At 52.7% G+C, this 12,049-nt stretch overlaps 1 protein-coding gene across 8 annotated transcripts in view; it reads left to right on the forward strand.

Annotated features, from left to right (window-relative positions):
• RPH3AL (rabphilin 3A like (without C2 domains)) overlaps positions 1-12,049 on the forward strand; it is a 123,036-nt gene that overhangs the window by 59,644 nt on the left and 51,343 nt on the right. For 6 of the 8 annotated variants that reach the window (XM_059908685.1, XM_059908687.1, XM_059908684.1 and 3 more), the window contains exon 5: positions 10,128-10,214. The exons of the other annotated variants lie outside the window; for them this stretch is intronic. In XM_059908685.1, coding sequence (XP_059764668.1) covers positions 10,128-10,214 — 87 coding nt within the window. The remainder of the gene's footprint in view (positions 1-10,127; positions 10,215-12,049) is intronic. 8 annotated transcript variants of the gene reach the window in all.

The following is a 12,049-nucleotide window of genomic DNA, read 5'->3' on the forward strand; positions in this document are numbered from 1 at the left end:
AACTTAGCCAAGCCACCCAAGATCTCTGAGGATGAGGATGCCTTCCTCATCCAAGGCATTCGGATCATAAAAACTCCCTCACAGGGCTGTTGTGAACATAAACGAGATTAAGTGTGATAACGTGTGTTGATCGCTGAGCTGGGTGCCAGGCATGGAGTAAGTGCTCAGTAAACGGTGACTATTATCATTACTATGAGTTGTAACTCTAAGTAACCACCTGGCAGGGAGCAAGAGGATGTGAGCCCGCTTCCTCCACCACCTGGGCCCTCCTCTGCCCTGACTCCCTCCCGGCCAGAGTGGGGTGGGAGAGCTGCAGGCCGCCGTGTGACGTGGTGGTCCCGGGAGACCGCTGGGCCAGGGATTTGGATGGAGCCACGTGGACCCGCGGCGGAGAGGCCAGAGGACTTGATGAGCTCAACCATGGCCCAGGCCCCGTCAGTTCCAGGAGCGAGGGGTTTCTTCCTTTAGGGCTGGAAGGAGCTAGTGAGGGTTCCAGGAGTTGTCCCCGAAGGACTGGCAGGACCCAGGCGGGGAGGAGCCGGCCATGGTCAGAGCTTCAGGAAAGCTCAGCGCGGGTCAGGGAGCTCTCGCGTGGGCTGAACTCCATCTACCCCAGAGTTTTCCCCCTCGGCAGGTTGGCCCAGGGACGGGGGTGCCCTAGGGTGCACTCCAGGCCTGGGAGACTTTAGGAGGGTTGCGCCTGAGAACCCCTTATAGAACCATTCACTGATTACTTTTTTTTTTTTATTTAAGTATAATTTATTTACAATGTTTCAGGTGTACAACAAAGTGATTCAGCTATATATATATATATATAGATATATTCTTTTTTGGATTCTTTAACGTTTAAGTTATTACAAGACATCGACTATAGTTCCCTGTGCTATACTGTAGGTCCTTGGTTTTTTTTTAAATTTTAATTTTATTTTAGAGTATAGTTGATTTACAATGTTGTGTTAGTTTCAGTTGTACAGCAAAGTGATTCAGTTATATATACACATATGTGCATATAACATATATAGATATATTCTTTTTCAGATTCTTTTCTGTTATAGGTTATTACAAGATATTAAGCAGAGTTCTCTGTGCTATACAGTAGGTCCTTGTTGTTTATCTGTTTTATACAGAGTAGTGTATGTCTGTTAATCTCTAACTCCTAATTTATCCCTTCCCACCCCCTTCCCCTTCCATAACCATAAGTTTGCTTTCTATGTGTGACACCCATTGATTTCTACCCTCATTCACCCCGGGGGAGAGTCAGTGCCATCGCCTGTCCCCACACAAGGCCCCGTGAGACCCAAGGGCCCCTTAGAGGTTGAGAGGGAGAAGTGTGGAGTCCCCACCTGTCCTTCTTCCCCATCGGGACTTCAGAGCAGTTTCGTTTAGCCTTTCAAAACCCAGACTCCCTTTAGATAAATGTAGAAACCTTCCACCTTTTTTAATGCTATTTGAAATTTCAAAATAATATTTTATGTTTGAAAAAGGTGAGCATACTGTTGAATGTGCTTTTCCCGCTACAAGTGTCCTGTCCTCGGCCCTGGAGGGTCTGGCACGCCCTCAGAGGGGCACACCCCAGCCTCGGGGGTCGACACTGGCCCTCGCCTGAGATGCACCAGCTCCCCGGCCATCCCCTCAGCCCTCATCCCTTCCATGATTTGTGCATAATTCCCTTCCACCCAGTGCTTCTACCTTGCCACGCTTCAGTCCCACCAGGAGTCAGTGCTCCGTCTGCGCAATCCAGTGTTTGCATGTCTCTTCCCCCCAAGGGGCTGAGTACCCACCGTGCCCCGCACAGCCGCCTGCTGAAGGAATGAATGAATTCCTCGAGACCCAGGGCCGTGTCTCACGTGGTCCCCCTTTTGATCGTACGTTATTAGATTTGCTGGTCTTTAAAACCTCCCTCTCAGCTTCAGACTGAATAACCCGTCTCCGCTCCTTTGCCCAAACTCTCATCTGCAGCCGTGGTGCATCCACCGGCCCCCCTGTCACCCACCATGCATGCCCCCAGGGCCCGTCGAGACAGCTCAAATCTTTGCTTCCCACGTTTGCCTGGGAAAGAGGCAAAAACCGAGCACGGAGTCTCCGTTTTGAGAGGTGATGCTGAGGATAAGCAGGACCAGGAAGAGTGACAAGGGCAGGTGGGGGTGGGGAGCCAGCGGCGCCCCCACCTCCCAGCAGCCTGGCAGCCTCTTCCTGCCCGAGGTACCCCAGGTCCCATCAGGCACGCAGTGGGGCACGAGCACAGAGATGATGCAGAGCCACCTCCTAGGCATGCCTGTTTAGTACGCGCTTATGAATGTTCATCTCGAGCTCCTTCCATTGCCTTTTTAACCCTCCTCTCTGCTCAGGATGCGGAGCTCATGGTAGCGAGTGGCAGGAGATGGAAGGCTGTGCTTTGGAGGCTAGTCCTGAAATCTGCAGTGCTGCCTTTCAGCTGGGAGAGGTGGCTGGGGGCTGCCCAGGGCTGGGGTCTGCAGGTGGTCCCCACGCAGCATCAGCGGCTCATCTAGTGGGGAGCTGGGGAGGGCTCACTCAGAGGAGGCGGGGCAGCCTTCCAGAGACCGAGGTGAAGAGTGGCCCTGCGTGGGTTAGTACACCTGCCACCCGCAGCCGGGACACAGGAAGGCTGGCGTTTCCCCGGCATGGCACCCGTGTTGGAAGCACAGAGACTTGCCTTCCTTCTGAAATTCTTCTCCGGTCGCCTCCTGGCTTCTGTCTCAGGCCAAGCAGCAGGTGGCTGGCATTCTTAAGGCTGTGCGCCTTTGGGTGACTCAGTATTTGCAGTGGTCAGGGCTCAGGTCAGCATGCCCTCAGCCCTGCTGGCCCCCAGACTGTGTCCTAATGAACAGAGGAGGGCCCTGGCTGTGCCCTCTCCCACTTGAGGCTTGACCGAGTCTGGTGTTCTGGAGGAGGGACCGGGGCCTAAGGAGCCAGCCCTGCCTTCACTTGAGCCGCCGGTGGAGAAGGAAGGCTTGGATGAGTCTCTTGTCTGAGCAGAAACCTGGGGCTCAAAGAGCACAAGATTCACATCCCAGCTCCTCGTGGTCAGGTTACTTAGCCTCAAGCCTCAGATCCTGAGTTGATAAAATAGGGACCGTAATACCCACTTCTTAGTGTGGTTATGAAAATTAAGTGAGATTCTACATAAAGCACCTACCTTGATGCCTGGTGTAGCACCAGGGCTCGAGAAAGTATATAAATATTTATAATATGTACATCAATATCTAAAGTATATAAATATTTTTAATACGTACATCAATATCTAACGTACTGAAAGTCGTTTGGCAGCAGAACCTGGGTTCCAGATACTGAGTCTGTCTATAGCAAGGAGGCCGTGTCTAGCCCCTGCACTCCTGGCCCTCCAGGGCTGGTGATGCACCTCCAAGCCTGGCTGATGTCTTGGGGTTGAACAGGACTGATCCTGTGATCAGAGGGGTCAGTGACCCGTGGACACCACCTGCGGAGGTGGAGGGGGGTGGAGGCAAGGCTGACTATCTACATTTGAGCCACACTCAACCAACAGGTCCAGTCTCCTTCCCGTTTGTGCCTATACCTTCAGCTTCTTTAATCTATCCTGACCCACAAAAATCCAGATAGGGTCAAAAAATGAAGTCGGGGCAAGTGATTTCCCAAAACATTTAGCATAGCCTTCCTTGAAATAGGAATTCTGCTTACCCATTTAAAATAGATTTCGACTTAGCACAATTCAATTTATGTTTTGGCTGGTCTCCTTCCAGATATTTTTCTGTGCATATATCTACTTCTAAATAGATATAGGCACATATACATATTTATATGGTAGAGAATCACACTAGGCTTACTGTTTATAACATGCTTTTTTAACTTAATTTATTGTGAACATTGCTCCATGTCAGTAAATACACAGTTCCGTCGTGATTGTTTTCATTCTTTCTGTTTACGTCGTCATTTTTATTGCTGAGTACCTTTCTCCAAAACACAATCGGATTTTTTTCCTTGCTGAAGATTCGAGTTCTAGCATGGGGAACAACACTGGCTGGCGTGAAATGCACACTCGTGAGCTGATTTCTTCACGTTGTTCGTGCCTGTGCTGTGATCGTCTGGACACAGCCATTTCTTTACCCTGCTTTCCTGGGGTGCGGGTCGGGGGCGACCACTCCATGAGCATCATTGCTGCCTGGTTCCGAAGGAGAGACCGTCTCACTGACAAATTTCAGTCGGTGAAACTTGAAACTCTTGGGCAAGTCCTTTTCCAGTTTCAGTCTTGAAGCTCTTGGGCAAGTCCTTTTCCAGATGAGTTTTGCTCGTTCATCAAGTCCTCCACTCGATGGAACCCTCGTTGAGGACAAAGGGCCGTGCCTTGTTCATCCTCACCATTCCTAGAACAGCACCTTCCATCCAGTATTGAGTAAACGTTTGTTGAATTGAAGCACCAAATATTTTCAAATTAACCATCGCCATTATTCATTTCTGCAGCACAGCGTACGTTTTTCTGGCCTCCTTGTATGGAACATTTAAGCACAATTTCGTCTTTCTTTGGTGGGCTGAGTGTCGGGAACACCGCTTTCTGTGTGATGGATGACGCAGCGAAGCCTTCAGGGCCTGTCACGGAGGGCGTGGCTGATTCCCGGGTACTAAGTGCTCTGGAGGGGTGCGAGCAGTTTCGTTCCCACCCCCGCGTGGGTACCGCACCTGCTCCCTTCTACTCGGCGGCAGCTTGGGGACTCCGCCATGGAGCGTGAGGGCTCTGCGTGGAATGAGTCAGGGGCTCACGGTGAGGATGGGAAGGCCAGCCTGGGAGTGAGGTGCCCGAGCTCTGTGGTCTCCCAGACCTTGTCGTGCCTCTGACTCTGACCTACAGTGTGGGAAGGTGAAGGTGATGATGTTGGATGGAGAGGCGGGGTTCCGGGGAGTCTTGGGGTGACCGAAGTGGCCTAGGGTATGAGGATGCCCAGGAGGGCACCCCACAGACCTTGGAAAGAGTCTGAACACACAGGCAGCCTGCAGGATGCCCCCCTGGGGAGGCAGGCAGGAGTGGTCACGTGGAGGGCGGGGCACACATCTCTGCCCCCACCCTTAGCAAAGGACCCTCAGTGTCATTTCCTCTGTGGCCAGCCCAGCCTGGATTCCTGCCCCGCCCACTGAGAGTGAGGCCCAACGGGCAGCAGTCCCATCACCCCTGACACCCCACCCCAGAGGAGGCTCTTCCTTGTCTGATCTCCCGTCGCCTGACCAATCAGCATCACTCAGTGCAGACGGGGGCACCCCCTGCCCCCTGCTGCCCAGTGAGTGTTTCCTGTTTCTGTGTGTCTCTTCCCACCAGCAGGTTGGCACATTCCAGGAGGGGCCACATGTTGCCTTCTCAGGTGTAATGTTAAAAGTAGCTCTCATTTGTTCATTCGTTTATTCCACAAAAATTCATCATGCCAGATACCAGAAACAGGAAGGTGAACAGAAACAGACGCGGCCTCTGCCCTCTGGTCGTTGACAACCTAGTAGGGGAAGCAACCATAGTTACACAGCTACACAAGTGAGGGTAAGTCTCAGTGGAGGAGAAGAGGCAAGAGCCTGTTAGGGAAGCTCCAACCGGGTAAGAAGGCAGGGAAGGCTTCCGTGAAGAAGCGGTGCTTTTGCTTTTGCTGAGGTCTGAAGGATGCACAGGCTAATAAGGAGAGCGTGTGATCAGGTACATCCCAGACAGAGAGAGCAGCACGTGCCAAGGTCCAGTGGCAGGAAGAGCAGATTGAGGACCAGGGGCTGAAGTCAGGCCAACACGGCTGGGGCTTGAGATGGAGAACGAGGCAGTAGAGTAGGGGAGAGGGGTGCAAGCTGAGGTCACAAGGAGATAGGTCTACCCTGAGCAGGCATCATGCATCATGTGGAAGGGTGTGGTCTTCATCCAGAGGGCAACAGGTAGTCTCTGGAGGCTCCTAAGCTGGCAAGGACGGTAGACAGGACGTGACTAGATTTGCATCTTGAAAAGATCACGCTGGCTTCCATGCTGGGAACCAACTGGAGGCTGGCCAAAGTGGGGTGGGGCCATGGTGCAGGCCCCGGAGATGGCAGTATGGATAGGGAGGGTGTTGGAGGAGAGTGGACAGTTCTAGTGAGATTTAGAGTTCTTGGAGATGGATTATTTGGATGGGCAGGAGGGAGAGTGAAGATCAAGGATGATTCTGGGTTTTTGGCTTATATGACTGATGCGTGTGGCATCCTTCACTGAGACAGCTGTGCAGGACTGTGGTTGCTGCCTGCTCCTTACCGTGTACTGTGCTGAGCACTTTCGTCAATCATCTCCTTTGACCCTCCTAAGTGTGACATGAGCCTGTCTGTTACCACCGTTTTCAGGACAAGAAAATGAAGCTCAGAGAAGGTTAATAACAAGTCCAAGGTTGCATCTAAATGGCAGACTCTGCGCTCCCCTGCCCCAAAGCCTGTGTCCCGTGGGCTACACCCTGAGCCACCCCCTTTCCCCGTGCATGTTCTGGGATGGGATGTACATTTGCAAAAGGAATGCAAGGAGCGTCTGAGTCAGGCCCAGAAGCTAGACTTGGTTTGGTTTTTTTTGTTTTTTTAAATTTTTATTTATTTATTTATTTATTTATTTATGGCTGTGTTGGGTCTTCGTTTCTGTGCGAGGGCTTTCTCTAGTTGCGGCAAGTGGGGGCCACTCTTCATCGCGGTGCGCGGGCCTCTCACTATCGCGGCCTCTCTTGTTGCGGAGCACAAGCTCCAGACGCGCAGGCTCAGTAACTGTGGCACACGGGCCTAGTCGCTCCGCGGCCTGTGGGATCTTCCCAGACCAGGGCTCGAACCTGTGTCCCCTGCATTGGCAGGCAGATTCTCAACCACTGCGCCACCAGGGAAGCCCTAGACCTGGTTTGTTTAACGCTCAGACACAGTTTGAGGCTGCAGGAAGCATGAGAGAGCCAAGCCCGGGAAGCCAGCGCTCACTCACCCGGGGCAATTCCGCTCAATGGAAACCCACTTGGCAGGGAAGCTGGTGGCCAACCCCAGGCCTGGCTGTCCTTGACACGACTGTGCAGTGTTCCCTTTGCACTGAGTTGATGTTGTGGCCAGCTCACACTCTCTCTCACTGGCTTTTTAAAATACCACCTGCTTAATTTTCTTTATTGGAACCTGGAACAAAGACCAAGCCCATAAGGGGAAAATGCTCGTTATTCTCTTCTTGGTCGAGATTTAATAGAACAGCAATTATGTATTATTTGAACTGGGGCATGTTATCTTTTTGCTGGCTCGGATTCCCCAGCTGGAGACGCTGGAGCTTGTAAAGACGGACCAAGAGATGGCCGGGACTGACCGGGGGTTCCACTAGTGATGGCTGGCAGCCTGAAAACAGGGCTGCCCGTGGGCCAGGGAGGGCATGACCCGTCATGTCACCCCCAACTCCCTCCAGAACCCCACAGGGCAAGGGGAGGAGAGAACATTTGGGACATGCCATCCGTCCCTCCCCCACCAGGACTGGGAGCTGACTCAACAGCCTTTGACCCTGCCTCTGGAAGGCGACTGGTCCACACGGCTCCTGCCCCCGGGTCAGGTGGTTCCGTGTGCTGTGTTCTCTGGGTAGAAGACAGGACACAGCTTTCAAGCACTCTCTCCTAGCTTCTTTCCCTGCCGCCCAACAGCACAGATGATCAGTCAATCAATCAGATGCTATTTATCGAGGGCACGTGCACGCCCATCCTTCAAACCCTGCTTAAATGTCACTCCTTCAAGGCAGCCAGACATGCCCTTTGGCCTGGCAGGCAGGCCGACCTGGGACTGAGCGTTGGGTGCCTCACCGGGCCCCACCCTCCCAACACAGGGCTGTGCTCCACATGGGTGCTCAGCTCTCCTAAGGTCCAGAAGAGGCGAGCTTCCCAAATCCTGATTGTCGCTACCTAACTGTGGGACTGCGGGCAGTCTTCAACATCTCTGAGCCTCATTTTCTTCACCCGTATGATGGACATCATGACACCCACCTCCTTCACGCTCTGTTGCCGGGGTGGCAGGGCCTGGTGCTCCATAATGGGAGGAACTGGTCTTCTCTCCCGATTCCCGGCAGCGTCGTGTGATTCAGCAGCCTTGGGAGGGGGTCAGGGCACACTGCGCGCTTGGAGGACAAGCTGTCATCGAACCCTACAAGCATGTAGAAGACACAAGAGGAAAATCTCACCTCTCTGAGATGGCTCCACTAATTTTCCCATGTGTATCATCTATACGGGATCATGGGAATGAGCAGGAAAAACAGCCAGCTGGCTTCAGCGCCTCCTTCCTCTCTTTACCCCAGGGAGGAGGGGCCCGTGTGTGTTTCTTGAGGCCCATCTTATGGGCTTATGGGGGCCCCTGTCCTAGAGGTGGAAGGGTTGGGGTGAGCATTGGAAGGGGTAGCAGGAGGCAGCTCTAGTGGGGAAGGGAGAGTCTGCAGACTGGTGGCTTGGGGATCCAGGGGGACAGGCTGCTGGCCCCCAGAGAGGCAGCACCCCAGCCTGGCACAGATCCCAAACCCAGGCCTGACACAGAAGTGGCCAGGCCCCTTCCCCCTCCGAGGGACCGTGGGAGCTCAGAGGGAGAGCAGCACAGCAGTGAGCGGTCCGGCAGCTCCCAGGGGACCCTTCCCAGACATACTGTGCCACCAAAGAAAGACCCCAAGCCTGGGACCTTCGCGAGCGCCGGGCCCAGACAGACTGGGATGGACTTTCCTGCCAACCCAGAGGGACAGGAGCTTGGAGTAGATTACAGTTTATTTGGAGAAAGAAAAGAAAAGTGACATTTCTTGTACCTGCGGGTCTGATGGAAGCAAATGCACACCCCCCACGAATGTGTCATAGCTCCCCTCCTGCCACGAGCTGGTTCCTCACCTCCTGTGGTCCCACTGCCCAATCAGGTGGTGACAACACGCTCTGAAAAGCCAAGTTGGTGACATTTCCCTCTCCGTGGAGAGGTGTGCTCCTTGCTCAGTTGGCAGCCTGCAGAAAAGGCCAAGCTGCAGATGTAGCCTTCCCTCGACAGGAGAGAGAAGGAGAGAGCCCCAAGCCCCGCAGGGACCGGGCGGCTTCCACGCAGCGGCAGAAAGATGGATTGATTAGCTGGTGTGACTGTTCTCTGAGGAGGACACGCTGTCCCTGAATCAGACTCTGCCTGGGTTAGCCCAGAAGAGGCCTCAGCCCCACCAAGTGCCCCTCTGCCGCCTGGTGCTTTTCATCTGGCTTTTTCCCACCAGGGCTTGTGGCTGTGCATCTCGGGGAAGCAAAATATGTACCCGAGAAGTTATATGATCTTCAGCAACTCTGTAGAAGGAGAAGCGCTGCAGAGACTAGGTTCTGGCTGCTTACGTGTCCGGGGGCAGTTATACAGCAGCTCTAGAGGCAGACCTGAGTCTGTTACTTACTTGCTGCATGAACTTGAGCAATTCTCAAACTACTGCCTGTAAAATGGGCCTAATTCTTATATAATAGGGGTCCTGGGATCGTTAAATGAAGGGCCTTGGCATCAAGGAAGTGCCCAAGCGGTCACTGGTATTTCTCACCATATCATTGTCTTACCTTGTCAGGCACACAAGTGAGTTTTTTGCATGGTTATATACAAATGTCTGTTTTCTTTGCTCCATGTTCTTTTTTTTTTTTTTTTTTTTAATTTATTTGTTCCTGGTCTTCCCTTTCCTTTCACTATTCCATGCTCTTTTTTGTTTGTTTGTTTTTGTTTTCTTTGTTGAATAACATCATTTCCTGCCCACATTTCCAGGGACCGACACAGTCTGCTGTGTTAAGGCCGTATCATATTCAGTTGTGTTTGCCTGGATCGGCCTCTGGCATTGGGCATTTGGGTTGTTTCCAGTTCCTTGCTATTGAAAATGATGCAGCTGTGACTCTCAGCAAGCTTATTTTTTTTGACGTGATCCCAACAGGATGTACTTGTGCGGGTGAATTTCTATCACGGAGATCCTTGGATGGGCACACCTATTGTGCCCCAAGGCCAGCTACGGGTTTTAGATGATGGGTATCCTTTGGGTTATCTCCCCTTGGGGCCTGAAGCAAAAGTCATCCCCTCAGAAGGTGCCAAAGGGCTCCTTGGTTATAGTTTTCCCAGCCCCTCAGCTGAGGAGGAAGGGGCTGAGTGCTTACATTCCTGTGTCCTCTCTCTTGTAGAAAGTCTGCACCAAATGCGGGATCGAGGCCTCCCCCGGCCAGAAGCGGCCCCTGTGGCTGTGTAAGATCTGCAGTGAGCAGAGAGAGGTAGGGTACCCGGGGCAGCGGGGTCTGGGGGGGGCCTGGGTGGGGCCGGGGCGTGCATGAATTCGGGGAAGTTCATGGTTGGTCACGGAGAGGGGCTTCTCAGAAGGCCAAGGAGGGCCTACCAGGGGCAGCCCGGGACGAGGGTGGGGAGGGCAGCCGGCTGGCTTGCCCGTTCCCCAGTGCAGAGGGGGCAATGGGCCCTGGTTCTGCTCTGCCTGGGGTCCGTGGTTTCAGTGGGGAGCCCCTCGCACTGAGTGTAGGTTGCAGGTGGCATTTCATGGGCGTCTGTTATTATTATCATAACAGAAATGGCTGCCCCGGGTTGAAGGTTTACTCTGCACCTGGCACCGTGCTAAGTTCCTTACACGAATGAATTCATTTCGTCCTTATGCAACACCCGGGACCGGTGCTGTTTTTATCCCCTTTCAATGATGGGGAAATGGAAACGCAGGAGGTTAAGTATCTTGTGACCACTGAGCTAGTTAGTGGGTCTGACAGCCGTGGTCTGCTGTGATGACGCCGCCCCCGAAGTCCCTTCTGGTTCTAAGTTTCTATCATTCTACTTCTGATTCCATTCGAAGGGAAGAAATCAAGGCTCAGCAAGGACTCTGAGGCAGTAACAGATGGGGGGCTCGAACCTACGTCTCCCAACCCCAAACCCAGGGCTTTCCTCACTGTACCAGGATCAGGAGTGGGGCTAAAACAGTGGAGGACATTGTCAGGCAGCTCCTGGGGGAGGTCATGGGCCAGGGATCTCAGGAACAGAAGGAGTCGGGTAGAGGGAAGATGCCCCAGGTTTTCTAGATGTGGATTTATTTTTTTTACTTATCTGCTTGGTGATTAATATGCGCCTTTCATCTGAGGATCCATAAAATGTCTTTAGTGAGGGAAAATCCTCAGCCATGATATCCTTGAATATTGCTGCCCTGCCATTCCAAGTCTCCCATCCTGGAAACCCTGTGGGATACAGTTCCGAGCCTCTCCATCCATTCTCCATAGCTCCCAACTCTGCTTTCTCGTTTTTTTCTTTACCTTTCTGAGATACTTTCTGGGTAAATTCTTCAGTACTGCTTTCCAGCTCGCTAAATCTTGGAGACTCTTTGTTGGTTGCCTCTCTCAGCGACAGCTTTCCTCGGGTGTTTTGGAATTGGGGTTTGTCTGCTCATCTCGAGTGGGAGGCCGTCTCTCTCTCTTCCTCTCCTTGCTCATCACCTCCACCCGGCTCTCCTTGCCAAGTGATTTCAAGTTGCCTCCACCCAGGTCCTGGGTCCCCCGGCGCAGGGCCAGCTGTCCTGGGTTAGTGATGAGCTGTGTGTTCACAGCGATAACGGGATTATTCCTGGAGCCAATCGTCAAAGCCATAGGCAGTCTGGCCAGGCCCTGGCTACGTGTGTGCTTCTTCCAGCTTCTCTCACTGTTCACATTCACAGATAAGCTTTAGTCTTAGGACGGTGGTGAGGTGGTATCTCTGCTTTTTTCAACTTCCTCTCTCAGATGGAAAATGCTTTCACCAGCCCCCATTTCAGGGACTGGTCCCCCACCTCCCATGGGAGACTTTTAGTCCCTGTACCCCTAGAAAACCAATCTTCCAGCTCCCTCCACCTGCTTCTGGGTTCTGATTCAGCAGGCTGTGCCTTCAGCCCCTCAAAATAGTAAATATTTGGAGCTTCTGATCCATCGAGATATAGATCTTACTTCTGAGCACAGTTGAGCTTCCTTGTTGGAATCTTTTCATGTATCACTGCCGTGCCTTTGGAACAGGGAAGATAGTAGGCAGGGCCTCCAAGCGTGAACTAACATTCTAGTCTGTCTTGCCCAGAAGTCCCTGATTTCTC

Source organism: Balaenoptera ricei, chromosome 20 (genome assembly GCF_028023285.1).
Source record: "Balaenoptera ricei isolate mBalRic1 chromosome 20, mBalRic1.hap2, whole genome shotgun sequence".
NCBI classification, from domain to species: domain Eukaryota; kingdom Metazoa; phylum Chordata; class Mammalia; order Artiodactyla; family Balaenopteridae; genus Balaenoptera; species Balaenoptera ricei.